This window comes from Buteo buteo, chromosome 9 (assembly GCF_964188355.1).
Source record: "Buteo buteo chromosome 9, bButBut1.hap1.1, whole genome shotgun sequence".
In the NCBI taxonomy this organism is placed as follows: Eukaryota; Metazoa; Chordata; class Aves; order Accipitriformes; family Accipitridae; genus Buteo; species Buteo buteo.
The window spans coordinates 21,924,708-21,943,690 of NC_134179.1; the positions used below are offsets into that span (position 1 = coordinate 21,924,708).

The 18,983-nt window shown below is 36.0% G+C and overlaps 1 protein-coding gene across 9 annotated transcripts in view; it reads left to right on the forward strand.

Annotated features, from left to right (window-relative positions):
• The window catches only part of LAMA2 (laminin subunit alpha 2), a 375,334-nt gene that overhangs the window by 115,941 nt on the left and 240,410 nt on the right, over positions 1-18,983 (forward strand). For all 9 annotated transcript variants that reach the window (XM_075035675.1, XM_075035668.1, XM_075035670.1 and 6 more), the window contains one exon: positions 1,548-1,790. In XM_075035675.1, coding sequence (XP_074891776.1) covers positions 1,548-1,790 — 243 coding nt within the window. The remainder of the gene's footprint in view (positions 1-1,547; positions 1,791-18,983) is intronic.

Consider the following 18,983-nt stretch of genomic DNA (forward strand, 5'->3'; position numbering starts at 1 on the left):
TTATAGTTACAGTTATAGTTACTCATGGCCACAATGGAATGTATCTATTAGGGAGTTTAAGAGAGGAAAGGGCATTTGTGAAGCAGGGGCAAGTGGTTGTATGATTCCCCTTGGAACAATGGAATGAAACACAGGTTTCCTCTTGTCTCTGGAGATTTTCTTTTATGCTATTGAAGAAAAATATTGATAACTTGAGATAATCCTCCACGAATGCACAGTTATACATGTGTTTTTCAGGTCAAAATAAATACAGCCTCACCCACTTATCTGAAAAACTTTGGTTGTTAGTGATTTGACTTCCTGACTGAAGCTATTGTAGATCTTACCATGTTCTCAGCATCTACACAGAAGGTGGGAATGATAACTGGAGATAAACATTTTCTTTGTCTCCATCATCAAATGTACTGTAGTATTTGCAGTACTCTGCTACTTAACATAATTTCTATTTTATAATCATACTAGTGGTTATTAAAAAAACTAATTTGAGTCCTCTTACTGTTTCTTTCATCAATTACTGTAGGATCTGCTTTCACCAACATTACTGATTGTCTAAGTATTCACAATAGATTTTATGTGGACTAAGTCTGAATCTTGCAGCTACTTTACAATGGCTATCCGATATAGAAAACATTAAGTATTAAATCGACACTCTTCTCTCCATAATGCCCTCTGGCACCCTCGTGTTCAGACCCACAGCACTGCATCTTAAAAATATTAACTTGCTGTGTGTTCTGCTTTTCTAATGGAAATAGCTGTTTCTTTTCCTTAGCTTCAGTTCTACCTCTGTAGCATCTAGGTGTTACTAGGTTAAAAAAAACAAACCAAAACTGCGTCACTAACGTATGTCATTCTGCAGTTGCAAATGTATTGTTTGTGGCTTGCATTCCAACAAGCCTGCAAACAGAAATAAACCTTTATAAATCAATTGAATAGGCAGTTGAAATGGACCATAATGAGCATTGATTACATGCTTACATTCTGTTTATAGTGATATTTGACGTGTCTCTGTCCTATAAAGCTTATTTATGGCCGCAGTGCTGAGTCATGTGATTGAAACAAGAGTGTTTTATAGAATGATTTCAAAATTATTAACTTTCAGTAGCTTAAACCTGTGGTTTTTCTTAACAGCGATAAAGGTGTAACAGAGTTTGGCAAGTCTTAAACATTGCAGAAAGTGTATGTCTATAAATGTATGTCTACACATACAGAAACAAACCCACTCCTACAAATTGAAAATACTTGAAAACAAACTTTGCAAACATTTGGCTGAAACTGCAGCTTAGCAATGTGGAATTTAGAGTGCTTTTCAATTCTGTTTTCAAAGTGTCTATTGGCCTAATGCAACTAATCTCTTTTCAGAAATGTTAATGGAGAATTTATTTCTGTAGTTAGAGTTTCAATGGAATCTGAGGCCATATTGCATTTTTAGGGGAAACAAAATCAAACATTATCATATTTACTGTTCTTAGTTTGGTAGCTATTAAGAAATCAGAATGAATTTATAATTAGGTATTTGCAGATATTTTAACATTTCATCTGTTTTTCAGATTTTTCAGATTGCGTATGTTATTGTGAAAGCAGCTAACTCGCCTCGACCTGGGAATTGGATATTAGAGCGTTCGCTGGATGGTGTAGACTATCAACCATGGCAGTATTATGCTATCACAGACAGCGAGTGCCTGACACGCTACAACATTCATCCCCGTCCTGGAACTCCATCCTATATAAAAGATGATGAAGTCATATGCACTTCTTATTATTCCAAAATCCATCCTCTGGAGAATGGAGAGGTAAGATCAGATGTTATTCCATGCACGATAACCTGGCAGCAAAAAATCCCCTTTGCTTAACTGGCAAATATCTGCCTTGAGTAGGCAGAGTGTTTTGGTATGCTTGAAAAATGGGGAGGTAGTCTATTTGCAATTTTAAAAAACTCATCTTACATAGTCCTATATAAATGCATACAAGGTACACTCTAATAATCATATTCTACAAAGTAAACCAAGAGGTAGAAGAATTATTAGGTAGAAGTAGGGACTAGTACTTCCAGACAACTTTAGGTGCTTGAAATATGTTCCCGTGTCACTTGTGAACAAAGGTGAGAATACTGGGAAAAATGATGGACCTAGTGAAGTTGTTAAAAGACTTTTCAAGTCGCATTTTCAGTCCCTGTGTATAACCTGGGATGCTAAATGGTAATGATTTTACTCAGGGTTTAATTTATTGCATTTAAGAGCTTGTAACTGACCCTTTGCCCCTGCATATACCTATTCATTCTCCTTCTGTCAGAGGCCTCTGCTATTTCATCGTGAGTCCAGGCACATGAATCATGGACCAGTCACTTGTTTTAACTGAGGGCGTAGAAAAGATGTGATGGAGATGAGAATGAGGATCTGTGGTTGAAAGAACAAGGGAAATGTAACAACTGTAGCTGAAAATACAGTATTTTCAGCCACTTAAGAGAGGGAAAGCCATGTGTACCAAATTCCAATAATTGTATATTTTTTTCAAATTTTTTTCCAACAATTGCTTTGCACACAACTTGGTAATTCAAGGAAATAACGTGACTTGAATGTGCGTGACATCTGAAGTATTTATTTATTTACAGATTCTTTGATGTCTAATGATGTTCTGTGAAATTTTAGCTTCAGTATTCATCCTTCTGTTAATTTTTTCTGTTCCACTTTTTGAATGGCTTATCTCCATATAAAGAGGTACAAACTTACTCTCTTTTGTTCTTCTACATGCAAAGCAACATTCACATACAAAATTGTTAATACAATTATTTTTGAGTACTGGATATAGATATGTGTAGTTTGTTTATGTTCACAGGAAATATCCAATGCCAGCTGCAAAATTAGAAGAGAATATCTTTTAATGAAAATACCCTGCTGATACACTTTAAAAAGATGTAAGCTTGCAGTCTCAAATGAGTTACCAGATAGGAGATCAGTTGCACATCTAGGAAAAATCATCGCAAATACTTTGTGTTTGTAGTTGTATCATTTGAATGGGTATTTGTTGTAAAATCTAGCGGGACCAGATAAAGTGATATTAAAAGAAATAGTGCATACCTATGTGCTGTGTTTTCAAAATGTTTCCAACTGGGTGCTTTTTGAGGGGCGAACGGAACATGAGTTAGCAGTTTATCACTTGCAAAGAAATTTGATACAGTTTCTTTGGGAGAACATGCCTGCACTGAAAATATAATGCCAAAGTAATTATTCTAATAATTAATTTAATTTACATTGTTCAATTTCTTTGATTATCTAATTCTCTTGCAGACAGATATTGATTCCAGCAGTCTGCTGTCCTCTTGGTTAAATCAGTGTCTCCTTGTGCTCTTCATTGGCTGAGTTAAACAGCAAAAGGCTTTTTTTTAGCATGCCAGTATATATCCACGACCGAAACATTGGGTTAAGGCCTGCTGAATTGAGTGGAACTTAATTCTGATCTTACGTGTACAATTAATAATTTGTAACTTGGCCTGATGTGCTCTAATTGGTGTTCTGTCCTGAGCCTAGTAAATGGCCAGCATCTGATAAACCATTTCTTTAATGGGAAGAAGACTTTGAAGGGATGAATGCATCTGTTCCATTCCACTTGGAAAAGGGGAATTATTAGATACAGGCATACTATACGAAAGGCATATGAGTTAAGCCACCCTAAGTTAATGTTACCTCACACAGGTAGTTATTAATCTGAGATATGGCCCTGAGAGAGAACATCTTGAAATGAAAAGCCTAAAGCTTAACTTTTATAGTGACTGGAAGAGTATCATTCCACATAAATTAATCAGCTTACATTCTTAACAACATTCTTTCCATAAATTAAACACTAGTTTCATCTGTCTGAGTAGCTATAGACTGCATTATGAAATATTTAGCATTAACACAGAGTTAACACAGGTTGATTCTTTTTCATAGTTCATCAAACATGTAACATGAAAAATAAAACAATTCATACCAATATCAGATTTACTTGCAATTTTGTTGTAGGTGGTATTTGCCTGGCTCCTGGTCTTTCATGGAATTATATCTGCATGTCATTTATTTTTGTTCCAGGGTAGGACTTCTGTTGTATTTATCAGATATGACAGACATTTTGTAAGACTGACAGAGTTAGGAAATGTACATTAAGTACCTCTGCTTTGCTTCAAAATCCATGAGGTATGTAGACACACCATTCTGGTGTACGCTCAGGAAACCTGATGAAGTGAGGAAGAAGCATAGGTTGGCAAGCCAGTTCCAAAGCCAAATCTACATCTACAGTAGCGTCTTAAGTTAAAACTTGTCATCTTAGAAAAAGCAAAATATGTTCTTTTCATGTATGCTGTCAACAAACATTTTAGTGACTTGATTGAATAGAGTATTTCCAGAAATGTTAATGCTAAGCAAAATATTTTTGGCATTTAATAGTGTCACTATCTGCATGAGTAATATTCTCTTGGCCAATCACAGAATTAAAACCAACAACAACTAGAACAACAGCAACAAAAAGACAACAAATAAACAAATAACCCATGTGATTTATCTTCAGGTCAATGTAACTAGCACAAATTTAAGTTCGCTCAGTCAAATGTGAATAAACTGTAGACCAAGAATTATTTGCATAAAATAATTTTACTGAGTATTTTCATGAATTAATGGAAATTGCATAAAGACAGCTTCTGAATGAATAAAACTGATAAATTCTCAAATAAGGAAATTTCTCTAAAAGTGTAGACTTGAATGCAGAAAGATTGTTAGCACTCCAGTTTCTGTACTGTCTAAGATCAGTGATACCTGAAAAAATCATAGGGAGACCAGAGTGTCTCTATATCACACTGGCAAAGGTAGACTTCTAGTATTTATGTTTCTGATATGCCATCAATAAACGTAAATACTAAAGTTTCCCAAAACAGTGTTTCAAAATTCAAAAGCAAGTTCCACTGTCTCAGTGTATGTAAGCCAGAGAAAGAACTGAAAGAGATCAGTTATATTAATGAGTTACTCATTAACTTTTACTTAATTGATGTTTTTTGCTTACATGGTAATTTTTTTTGGCACTATCTGAGAAAGAGTTGCTTATGTAAGGGTTAATAACTGGCGGGATGAGGCTACTATTTTCGGGTAAAGAAGAATGGCCATTTTGTGACATTTTCATCTTTACTTAAACACCATATCAGAATGGTATTTCTTTTTTTCTTTATTTCCTCAGATGATCATTAGGTTGAGAACTAAAAATTAGTGGGTTACCATAGTGATTTTTGCTTCATTTCCCTGACACAGGAGCCTCTGTACCTTTTTTATTGAAAACATTCTTTTACTAGACTACAATGTGTGTCACAGCTTCTTTACCTTGATGACTAGGTGGATGTAAGGCTCTGAAGATAAACTTTCAATGTCATGATTTTTTTTTTCTGTGAGATGTATAAAGATTTCTTTTAGTAAATGCTTGTTTGAACTAGCACGTATAGTATTTGTACTTTGATACATGGGAATCTTCCCTCTTGCTTGCAGTTGTTTCAAAGCTGGACCCTCTGAAGACTTCAGGTGCACCAGTTGATCACTGTAACATGTTAGGAAAATGTATAACTTTTCACAGAAAATGACATGTTTTACCTGACCTGTAGTTTGATAGGAAATAAAATAGGAGGTTACACTTAGAAAAAACATTCTTCAAACATACATAGGTTTAGAGTATTTTGTATAGGCTAGAAAAAAATACTTAGGTCAAAAATAATTGTTTTGTTGTTTCTTTAATATAAACTAATTCTCTGTGCAACCAAAGATTGGAAGTCAAATCCAGTGAAGACAGTGGGAGAAAGGTTTAATTAATCTGATAGGAAAGCACTTGCTTTTTCTAAGAAGTCAAGAATTAAAAAACCTCCTATTCTGGGAAACATTGAGTTTCTTTACAGTGAGGCTTTCTGAAAGTATAAAAACCAAGAGGAAGGGTATGAATTTAATTCCCACCTTGTTAAATCTTAATTGGAATAGCCAGTTGATTCCCTGGTCCATATTAGTGTCACCACATAGAGGAGTTCTGACAGAAAGTTGTTTTTCAAAAATCATAATCATTATTGTTGTGCAGAAGGTATGTAAACAGGAGAAGAAATCCTTCCCTCTGTGTGGGCAGAATCTGTCTCAGAAGATGCTGCCTTGAAGAATATTTCTACAGTTGAGTAGAGTTTAGGTTACATAGAAGTTACAAATGCTGAGCATTATTTGTGAGTTTGGTAGGCATTTTTAATATGAAAAGAAGGGATTAAGAGAGAAGCTGAAGTGGCTGTAGATGAGGAATACTTTTCCTTCAAAAGTGTCTGTCTGTGTTAAGTGTGTGGGTGTAGCCAATGGAAAAATCTCTTAGTGGGACACAGAGATAGCACTGGTCTCTTTTTCAATCCCAGTTGCCCTTTGCCAGAATTATCAGGTGCAAGGTGTTCTCCTCAAGTTCTTGCTCAGGGTAGTATCGCTATCCAATTTCTACTCCCTGGTTATGTGGTCTGCACTTGCCCTTAACCTTGTTGTAGAGACTAGATGAACAGGCCAACAACATTGAAACCCTTCCTAGATGTTTTTGACTTCTACTCAAGACAGAGATAGGTTAGAGATCTGTCTTATACTGTCTGGCTCTTTCTTCAGGAACACATTCAGCCTACCTTTTTTGTATTCAAGGAGGAAGTGAGTTGAAAATATTGACAATGTCAGTATTAATGTAGAGTTGGGGGTGGGGGGTGTGTGGGAAAGATGAGTTAGACATTCATTTATCCCAATCCTTAATGGAAGTTTTTAAATTTATAATTATTTTTTTTGTACCTCATACCTCCCGATCACCAAATACACTTGTGCAATTGTGAGCTTTTTGGCTTTCCATCACATTGTTAGTTGTTTTGTTCTATGTCATATTTCATGGAAGAATGAAACTGAGATGTAGATTAGCTGTATCAGGATGCTGTGAACATCACTCCCTGGTAATTGCTGCAATACTAATTTGGTATCATGAGAAGAAATTCGTGAATGTATCTTTGCCACAAATTGTAACTGATGAAGAAAGCCATGTGTTTGTAATCATCCTAATGAGGCAATGGAGAGGTGAAATTTCAGGATTCAGTAAATATTCAGGACATGGTTTAGTGGGCATGGTTAATGGTTGGACTCAATGATCTTGAAGGTCTTTTCCAACCTAAATGATTCTATGATTCTACTGAATCAGAGAAACAATCTCTGATCCTCCTGTGTTGAGATCCTTTTCATATGTTATTTTCAGTTGCTGAGAATGATCTACCTTGACATTTAAAGATCAAAATATTGAAAGGTATTAGCCTGATATTTGAAGGAAAGTAATCTGATTCTAGAAATGAGAATGCCACCTAATTGCAGTATGCCAAGTGTACCAAATTGCCCAAACGGTTGTCTAGACGCTTCAGCTCAAATACAGCCCTGGGTGTTGCTTGTTTCTTTTCAGCAAGTGGCATTTGTGAAGCAATCAGTGTGACTATCAGATAGTTGATATAACTATATTGATAATGAATATCAGACTTTTATTATGGAGGTAATATTGTTGCATATTTGCTACTTACACATTTTTGAGTAGCACAGCCCAAATGCACCTTTTAAATGACTAATCAGTGCTAAAGCACTGGGTCATTTACTTCAACAATGTCAACCTACTTTCAGGATTACATTTACTATGTAGCCTTAACCAAGTTAAAAAAAAAAGTTATACCAACAGAGGTATATGCAGTATTTTTGTAATATTGTTTTTTAATAAGTAACGCAGTGCATGAAAATGGATTTAAAAATAACTTAGATATTAGAGCTGTATTATATATCCAACAGTTTTTCAGCTCATGCTTTTTCCTCATTCTGATGTGTTTTGCACTTTTCATACTGTTGATGAATCCATATTCCAAATACTTTCCCATCCTTACCTCAGACCCCTCTGGAGTTCTTGCATTCCTGAGATCCTTTGGCAATCAGTTCCTTATATCTGGTACCTGTTTTACAAAGAATCACCTCCTTTTGTTTCATTTTACTTGGCTACCACTGGTTTCATTTGATGAACCACAATTCTTGTACTGGAAATTTTGGTGAGCAGTCAATCTGTAACCACTTTCCTCATGTCACTTATCATTTTATAGATTTTTGTCATATTTTTACTGCAGTCATCTATTTTCTAGGCTGAAGAGTCCTACCCTATTCTGTTGGGTTTTTTATACGGAAGATACTCATTCATTTCGTCATCTTCTTGACCTTCTCTGAACTTTTTCCAGTATGTATATGCTCATTTTAAGATGAGGTGACAGTGGTATTCAATGTGTGGGTGAACCATGGATTTATAGTGGTCTAATTATGTTTTCTACTTGTCATTCCCTAAAAGTTTGCTTCCAACTTGCTGTTTTGGATTGCTGCTGAGCATTGTTGCTCGTTGAAGTCTAATGTTTTCTCTAGGAAAAAATAATAATGGCATCACTTAAAAATATGAATAGCTTACCCCTAAGTTCTGTACCACTTCTGCCTTACTGGCTTCCTTTGCAACTTCAGGTGTTAAAATTCCCACTTAGTTTCTTTTTCTTACTGATCTTTTAATCCTTTTTCACCTCTTAATGATGTCTACCTACCAGATTGTATGTACTTCGTCTCTAATTTTTTTGTTTAAGATAATTTTTGCTTCAAATTTACTTATTCACCTTGTATAATTCTTTGAAGTTCACTTTTCTCACCTACCCTACATGCCAAAGCAGTGAATGAAGTGCAGGTATTTGAATAGAGGGACAGATAGGATTATTTTGTGCTGGCTAAACCATTTGAATGGACCGTGTCATACCTCACATGTTTGTATAAATATCATTAGTGTGATTCTACTGCCAGAGTGATGCCAGGTATTAAACTGAACCTCTATATGTCTTCTCTATTTCTTCTGAAAGCATATGGTGCTCATGTAGTATTTGTGCAGGCCTTTACGAGAGTTTGTTAAGACTTCCTCACTATGAAAGCTTAATCATGTTCTGTCTAAGAATTCAGCACAGAGAAAGGTCTTGTCTTTACAGTGGGAGGGGTAGTACTAACAGCTCATCTTAGCAAATTTCCTGAGGGGGAATTTCAGACATTGATTCCTGAGCAAGAGAGAATACTCTGCGGTAGGTTCAATTGGTGCAGCCTCACCTTGAATACTGTGCAGTTCTGGGCCCCACAATTTAGGAAGGATGTGAAGGTCCTTCAATCTGTCCAGAGGAGGGCAACAAAGCTGGTGAAAGAGCTGGAAGGAATGTCCTGTGAGGAGCGGCTGAGGTCTCTGGGTTTGTCTAGTTTGGAGAAAAGAGGCTGAGGAGCGACCTCATTGCTCTCTACAGCTTCCTGAGGAGGGGAAGTGGAAAGGGAGGTGCTGATCTCTTCTCCATGGGATCCAGTGATAGGACACGTGGGAATGGTTCAAAGCTGCACCAGGGGAGGTTCCAACTGGATATTAGGAAGCATTTCTTTACAGAGAGGGTGGTCAAACACTGGAACAGGCTTCCCAGAGAGGTGGTCAATGCCTCAGGCCTGTCAGTGTTTAAGAGGCATTTGGACAATGCCCTTAATAACATGCTTTAACTTTTGGCCAGCCCTGAATTGGTCAGGCAGTTGGATTAGATGACCATTGTAGGTCCCTTCCAACTGAAAAATAGTCTATGCTAGTCTATTCTAGTCTAATTCAGCTTCCTCATTTCTTTCCTTTTTTTTTTTTTTAAACCGTATCTAGTGTTGAATGAATAGTACTTGGCAATATTTCCAGAAAGATATTAACACTAGTACACCGTGCTTTGAAGGATTTCTGAGATGACTAAGTGTTTATCAGTAAACTGCATAGTATTATTTCCATGTTCTCAAAGGTAAAAATTAAAGACCAAAAGATTTTGGCAAGAGCTGTCTGTGTGAACAACGGAGCCTAGGGTTCTCTGAGTCCCCATGCTAGCCTTTAACAAGATAATTCTTCCTGCCTACAGTATGGCCGTAGCCAGCACTAAGGCTGAAGCACAGGGAGGGGAGTTATGGTGGGAATTAAGTAACCTGTCTCCTTCTCCTTCCTGTTCTGCAAATGAATTTTCCTGTCACTGTTATAGTGGTGAGAATGATACTGCAATGAAGGTGATACTTCAGTGCTGCTCCTTCAAATCTTTAACCTCTTACTCTTCCTGTGATGGTAGCAATGTAAGTGTGAGGTCAAAAAAATAAAATATTGTTTCTGTGGTAATAAAGGCTAGTCTGTATGAGCACATTCATTAGTCTCTATTTTCGTCAGTCAAGTGGAAGTCCAAAGTGTGTACTAAACATGTAAAGAAGAAAAATAAACAGAAACAAGTTCCTTGATAGTAATGTTTTGTTATTTTGTTCACTTGCCCTACTACTTGAATGCTAGTACTCTGCTCCTTTTTAAAAATGTCTCTGTGCTACATGTCTCAGCTCATTTTGAACCTCCCTCACCTCCCAGGAATCTGCTGTTTGCTGAGCTAGTCTCAGACCAGTGATGCCAGGAACATTGAACTTGGCTATTTCTCAATGTTTTCTTGCTAGTTTTCTCCCCTTCATGCTGTAGTGCTTGTCCTGTTCACTGTAGTCTCATTGGTTCACAGAGAAGAAAGGGAAGAAAAAGAGACTTACAAATAGACTCTTAAGTCCGTTCTCCCCATAGCCAGATTTAATCCTTTTTCACTAGAAGTCTGAGACTGTCAATACTAAGAGGACAGAGGGTCAGAATTTTCAAAAGTACTCAAAAATGAAATGTATTCAGTTGCAGACTGAAAATTTTGTGATGGCTTTTTTCCTAATAATAAATGATACAGATGCTGCAGTGTTTCTAAAAAAATTGCATAAGAGTTTGTGGATTGCGGTACTGATACTGTCTTTACAACTCCTATTTTTAGATAGATCCTCTCAACTCCTCACATGCAGTCAGTATCTTGTCTTTATTGTGAAATCATTTTCTAGAGTCTGAACTGTCAGTTCCCCTTGAGTAACAATGATAAGCCTCTTTTCAATAGCATAAGATGTAGAAAAGGCATCTGTACAGTAAAAAGTAATGCCAGTAACATCTCTCTCCATGCCCTCAGCTGCAATCACCCTAGGCATTTCTCATGAGTATGCTATATTTCCATATATTTGATGTGTGTATCTGTGCATTTCCTTAGAGTATTTGTGGTTATGGCATATGTTGTCTTGTACCAGTGTTTTGCTGATATATTGTCATTGCAAAATATGGATGATACAAAAAACTAGGTAACAATCTATTCTTAACGGATGAAACCGTTCAGAAATTTAAGCTGGTTCTACTTGCAGCATCACAGTTTAGACAAAGACTTTACACAGAGACTAATGAATGCAGTCTGAGTCAGAAATTCCAAAATAGGGTTCTGTGAACAACTTTTTTCAGCTTGATGTCTGATCAGGGAGAGTAACAATTTTAAATTATTCTAATTTTTTTTTCAAAACCATGAGGGGGAAATTTTTATTTTGACTGACATGAGTTGTTCAATATGATGTAAAGTGAAAATATTTTATTTGGTCATTTTAATTTTTTTTAAAAATGCAAAGACAATGAAAACAAATTTCACAAAACTGTGAATGGAGGACATGTGCCAGTCTTCTGCCTAGAAAGCAAAAGAAAGCTTCAGCTGGTAGAGATATTATCAGATGCAGTCCTTGCATCCAAGAACATGTCCTGCTTCCCAGGTTTTTAGCATACTCTTAGTCAGGCTATCTAGCCAGGTGGCATAGCTTCGTTTTGTAAAAAAAATAATGAATCAGCTTTTCTCTGGACTGAAATCCAACTGTCCCATCAGCTTAGGATCATTCTAATCTTCTTGCTTTTCTGTCATATGCACGGTTAGTACTTTGTAGTGATTAGTAATGGGGACAGCCAACAGGATTGTTAGAAAATGGTGCCTCTTACTAAAGATCTTTCCACTGAAGTCAATAACCTTTGGATCAGGTCTTCTGTGAAGACTGTTTATCTCATTTAATTCAGTGTTCCACCACTTCAGTGGTTAAACAGTCACTGCTTACCACTCTGGATTACATCATACTTTGTTCTCCCTATTGGTCTTGGTTTATATTTTGTTTGCTTCCCCTCCCACTCCCACCTTCTGGCTATAGCAGCTTCAGGAAGTCTTATGCTCAAACCGTGGTTTTGGATAACATCTTTTTGTGTATGATTGGTCTCTGTGAAATGACTGTGATAACTTCTACTTAGGAGTCTCCTTCTTTGAGTCTTTTGAAAGCATATCTTAGCCTAAGAAGTTACTCGTGTCTACCAAGAAGGGATAGAATATTGGTTTTCTTCAAGAATTTTGGCGCATAAGCTTGCAGCTGGTCCAAAATTTCCAGTTAGAACAACCATGAAAGAAACAGTTTACAAAAAGAAATAAAACAGATTTGAGGTTTGGACAAAGATCTAAGTCTAGTTAATTTTGTTGCTTTTTGGTTTTTGGCTTTTTTTAATTTGACTTAGTAAAACTAAACTCGAGTAGCTAATCTGAGGGGAAAAAAAAAGGACATTTAACAAATGACTGCCAAATAAATGGTTAGATATTGTATATATTCCATGTACACAATGCTATATTGCCTCACTAATATAAAATTATTAACATTTCCTGGCTTCCTAATAGACATTCATAGACATGTAAAAGGAAAAAAACTAAAAGTAAGCATTTGACTTATGTGCTCAATATCACAGGAGAATTTTGAAAACATCTAGAATTTAATTGAAGGCAACTTTAAACAATTTTATTATGCATGATGAGAATAGTCTTCACAATAAATTATTCAAATCTTGTACAACTAATCTTGCAAGTCACTAATTTTATAGTTGCATTATAGCAATATTTACTGTTAATTTTTGCCCGAGAAAAGGAAAACTTACAGTAATATTTTTAAATTGATATTTCATACTGAACTTGAGTTTCTGATGTTTAATATTATAGAAAAAAGAGTGATTATAAAATGTATAATGTACTTCTAAATCATGCACCAAAGAGGAAACAACTGTGGAAAACTATGTATAAGTAGTATAGCAGTCTCCCATTATTGTAAAAACAAGAGGAAGGATATTTACTGGTACATCTGTGTGGGCTAAGTTGGAATGAAGGTTTCTTTTGTGTAGTTAGTCAGACAGTCCACTTTTCTATCTTGGCATGTCTTCTGTCCCTGAGCAGAAACTCATGTTGTAGTTTCTACCATTTCTGAAAACAAAAGAAAAGCTGATTAATCATATGAATCATAAGACTTAAAAAGTCATAAGGTTGCAATATACAAAGTACTATACAGAGCAGTCTTTCGGTTTGAAGTTGAAGAGTCAAATTGATTAGATGATCTCCCTTTTTTCTTTAAGCATCCATCTCTTATTGATCACAATGCTTACCGAAAAGAGATGGGTATTGCGTAACTTTATATAGATCTATGGTAGTTTTTCCAAATCGTAATAGGAGGACTCATGCCTGTAAATGTAGTTTATAACTCAACATACTCTTTTAGTGTTGTGAAAGGAAATGGTATGCTTAAGTCTTGGTATTTACTTGTCCCAAGTAAACCTGACCCAAACCTGTCTTCTTGTTGGGTCTGGCAGCTGATTTTTGGACAGTAGTAGATTTCATTCCAGCAGTGCAACAAGAACACCAAGTTCTTGGTAACTTGGTGAGGTTTTTTTTCTCTTATGCTTGATTAGGGGAACTGAAGATCCCCAGTGGGTCATTGTTTTGGGGGTGGGGGAACAGATACTTGAAGACCTTACCCACACAACTGAAATACCTAATAGAAAATTTTGCTTAAATGAAATACTACTTGTAAACACTTTCCACTAAGAGGTGCAACCACAAACATTTATTTACTTTCGCTATCTATGTACTGCATTTTGTGTAAGGTTATTGTTCTGAGATGAGAAAATTATAACACAACTTTCTAAGGGGTTTTTTTTGTCTCTTTTTTTTTTTTTAAAGTAGTTGTTAACAGTCATGGATAATTACTGGGAGAAAGAATAGCTTAATTCTTGTTTTTAATGAGTCTGGTGGCCAAAGGCATAGCAGGGTTTACAGACTTGGCAGGGATGATGAGCAGCTGAGAGATGCAGAGATGAGAGAGGAAAAAGCAGTAAAGGTTACAAGGTAATTCAAAACTGGCAGCTGGGAGAAATCTAGTGAGTGCCTAGTTCAAGATGAATCATTCTTTAATGTTTAAATAATAAAACTCTGTATTGTCAAAAAATGAATAATTTTTTTTAAAGGTAGATTTTGTTAAAATCCAGGAGGGCTACATGGAGGAGTAATTTTGATCCATAAAATCTCACTGAAGCAGGGACATACAAATAGGTCAGCCTGAGGCCAAACATAGTTCTGCTTTCATGTCAGTGCAAAGGAATTTTATGTAAAAGAAAATCAAAGCCAAACAGCATAGTTTACCTGGAGTTTTCAGTTTAAATGGTAAGTGTCACAGAAAATCAATAGAAGGAAAGTTAGTCAATGAGACATTGTAATACCAGTGCAGAAATTCTTTGATTGAGGTCTAGACTCTAGAACACATGAATGAAGAAAGCATAGAGCCAAGCTGTGTAAGTAAACAAATTGTATCAGCAAATAGCACTGTGTTTGAGAAAATTGATATTTCATGCCTAAGTAAGGGTAGAAAAAGTTAGGACTGCTGTACTACTTAATCAAGGTGGTAAAACAAACTAAGGAGGCTGTGAAGGCAAAAATGAAGGCAAAAATAAACACCAGAGTGAAAAAGTAAATTACAGTTAGCTTCCCATAGGCTGTCTAACTGTCATGATGGAGTAGAGGCTGATTTTTGAGTGCCCTTAAATGTTCTTCCAAGAAGCAGTCTAATCGGAGAACTTAGAATAAGGGAAGCAACTCAATGTTGTGAGAAGAGTGCAAGAAAAGCTAGTTCAAAATACTGTTATTTAAAGACTTTTCTGTAAAGTGGCAATAATATTCTCACTATTTGATATGCTCCTAAGAAAATTTGGTATGACAATCAAAAAGCTAAAGCTGTCTTTAAAGGTGGAAATATATTTTTATATGTTTTCTTCTTAAATATGTAGAAGCTTATGCATGGTACTTATAAAAAAGAATAAATTTTGAAGTATCCAAAAAGGTAGCAGGATAAAATACCTGAATCTGTAATAGACATTAGAAACCAAAAGACATCACATAAAAACATCTTGTCCCAGCAGGGGAAGTAGGAATTTTGCATATTAACATAAAATCACAGTAAGGCAAAAGAAAGAGCAAGAACCAAAATACTGCCCTTCCACACAAAGAACAGGACCGCACTGAAGGCCTAAGAAACTTTGAGAAGCTTTTTCAAGCACATCAGAATAATAAAGCTGATAGGCAACGGAGATATAATAGGAGTGCCAAGGATGGTGAGTCCATAGCAGGTGAATTCTGTGGCTTGAGCTCCCTACGGAGGGACAGAAAGAAGTAGCTACAGTAGAGCTTTTCTTTGTTTCAGAAGTTGGAGGAACTTTTTAAAAGAACAGTTTAAAAGCCCTGGCAAACTTGCTCCTCAGCTTCTATTGCTGAGCACGATATCATATGTTCTGGAATATCCCTTTGGTCAGTTGGGGTCAGCTGTCCCAGCTGTGCACCCTCCAAACCCCTTGTGCACCCCCAGCTGACTCGCTGGGGGGGGCAGCGCGAGAAGCAGAAAAGGCCTTGATGCTGTGCAAGTGCTGCTCAGCAGTAGCTAAAACATCCCTGTGTTATCAACACTGTTTCCACCACAGATCCAAAACAGCCCCACACAAGATACTATGAAGAAAATTAAATCTATCCCAGCCAAAACCAGTACACTACTTTACATGTCATATTATTTTATATCATATATCATAAGTGAAATCTGAAAACCCCAACCAGTTGAGAATTTGACAAAACCCTGCCAAATTTAGTTTTTGTAGCCAAAGTGAGCACTACTATTTTTATAACTTTACAATTAATGATAGGAGCAAAGAACAAATACATTGCTTTTATCCACATAATTCTTTAATCTCCTGTGTTTTACAGAAAATTTATTATACCATTCCTGGGCTGTTCATTCTGTGCTACTTAGAAATGGATTTTTTTCCCCTGACTTTTCTTATATTAGCCCCTGTAAATTATCTCCAAGTCTGAAAAGATAAGGTTCAGAGTGGAAGAGGGATCAAAGTTTCTTGTATTCTGCAGCTGAGTGTCCTATTTATTTGTTCTTTTTAAACATTATAAATGGTTTTAAAGGCATTGAATGCTTACCATTCAAAGGGATCCCATCTGGTTTTCAAAAGCATTCATCAGTGTGTGTTCCAAATGATATGACACAGGTTTTGCTAGAACTTAGACTCCAACACTGTACAGTAATTGTAATGGGCTTTTCCACATATGGGTCTGCAGTGCAAAAAAACCCAAAAGTTTTGTTGAAATTTCCCCAATTCAAAACTCTTCAGAGTTGTAGTTCTAAACAAGAATGCTGCAGTAATGTAAAGCATATTACTGCAGTTTATTTAATGATAACATTCAGGAGCAGATGTACTCGTTTACACATTCTCCCTCTTTTACATCAGCAGTTGTGTTTGGCAGCCCTTTGCAACTGCTTGCAGCTGGACAAATTCCTGTGCATTTTCTTTCTACTGGTCACCAATCTGTTCTGGCAGTAATTTGTCTGTAATTCCACAGTGTGCTCCACAGCGCATCTCATTCAGGAAAAAATCTGGTGAAAAGTGCCATGAGTTTTTAGGACAAACATGTAACAAATAAGGGAAATCATAAAATCTTGGTAGGAAAGGGGTGGTGGGTGTTTTGGTTTTTTTTAAATATTGTTTGGTTTGGCATAGAAGCCCTTTAGTTAAATCTGAGGATCAGAATGCTTTTTATTATAATCTGCAAGAAAACATAACTTTTCTGTTTTAGTCATTCATTTGGAATTACTTGTCCCATTCATGATCATTGTCCAAAAAGAAACATACTACTTTCAGAAGTAGTAATGAAAAAATATCCTCTTAAGATAATGTGCTATCTCACTTCAGTGCTTTTTTGAAAAACAGCATAATTTAGATTTTTATTTTGTGCTTTTTGAGTACTTGTGAAGAATGTGTTTGACAGACCACTATATTTCATCCTTTAAGCAGATAGGCAGTAGTGTTTAACTCAGTAATGCCAGCGTGTTTCACCTCTGCTTGATCAGAACCCAGACTAACATAATTTTCAGAATTACCTTGCACCTAGAGTTGCCATTGACATCAGCCATTGAGTTCATGTGGCTTCTTTTCTTATTCTAATCCGCTTGCTTAAGGGCCGCTAGGTTAGGCAGCAGCTGTATGACACTGACAAAACATAAACTAGAATGACAGTGGTCATACTCATTTTCAGACATCAGAGGTCAGACCACTGTTGTGTACAGTGAAATTTAAAACAGCTATCATTTGACGATTTAAAATCACAATTCACCTGTGGTATTATGTGTTAGAACCTATAGCACATTACCAATCTACCTGCTTATAGATAACTCTTAAAAATACTGGTTCAGTGTGTTTCATCTTTGAGAATGTTCCTGTAAAAGCCAAGCCTTTAACTTTTTCTTCTGCTATCTTGTTAGTTATTACTAAGCACAAAATACCTTTCACTGTGTTAAGAGATGGCATCTCACTTGCAAGTACACTTTGAAGAGCCAGTAGAACACAAACCACCATTGTTATGTTAAAGTACAGTATTCCAGGCCTTGAATCTTGTCTGAATCCCTTATGGACTGCGGTATGCATAACTGTTGCTGAAACTACAGCATGGTGTAGTGTTTCCACTTAGTTAAGACAGTAACAAAAAGAAAATAAAAACTTGAAATGACAAATATACTTTCAAGATAATAAAATTCCTTATTATTCTGTGATTTATTAATAACTATTGCTCTGACAATGAGCAGTCTGTTTAAAAGTATGCAAGATGATGTCTTTGGCAAATTGTTTCTTATCCAAAAATGAAAAGCATGAGAGTTACAGGAACCATAGAAAAGCAGTGCCTAGAATAAGCAATTTAAGTTTCAAGTGAAATTGGAAAGAGGAAAATGACAAAAGCAAGTTAATCAGAACTGAAGAGATGAAGCCTTATTTAGCTTAAGCTGTAGGGTATAGTTGTCAATGACACAATAGTATTTGCTAAACAGTTCGTTAAGCTGACATTTGCCTGTATTCTTAGGGGGAATGAGTTAGTTGAGATAGAGTTTGACATGCATAGCCCTTGACATTTTAATGCAAGTTTAAGCACTGCATTTCAAGCAGCTCTTGTACTCATTAGCAAGGCGCAGAAGGGAGTTGTGCTTTCACTTACTAAACCATTAATTTATTAAGATAGCGAGATATTTATTAGAAATACAGCAAACCTTGCCAAATACACTTTCTTATATACAATTATCATAAATATGTATTTATGCTGAAAAATTGGATGCTGAGTTCTGGCATAAGCTTCCATCTACTAATCTAGTTTTGAAACCAAGTCTAACAATAGATTAGGGCTTGCACTAAGAAAACTCAGAGAAGTTTTGTCTTTAGAGATTACATGTAAGATGCCAAGAGATTAATTAATCAACAGTAATTTTACATCTACTGCAAATGAGCTATTTGCAACAGATAATTAAAGCTGGTCTTGGGTAGGAGAATTATGAGACCTACTGAATCACCTGTGGAAAAATTGATGTTCGGTATTGTCCATCTTCGTATTGATGTGCTTGCATAACTTGAGAATGTAAATTGTGGAGTAAAATGATTTCTAATTAAATCATTTTAAGACTGACATATCTGTCTTCTCCACTGCTGATTATCAAGTAGCAAGTCTTTTGTGCAGGACAGAAGCTTTTCTCTCCTTTATGCTGCTGTCTGAGATTAAATTTTAGTGAGAAATTGACCTTTCTTGACAATATTTTAGGTTCAGACCACTGCCTTACACAGAGAGTCAGGCTTGAAGCCCACAGTCTTGATATGATGTCCAAAATAAACTACTGAGTACT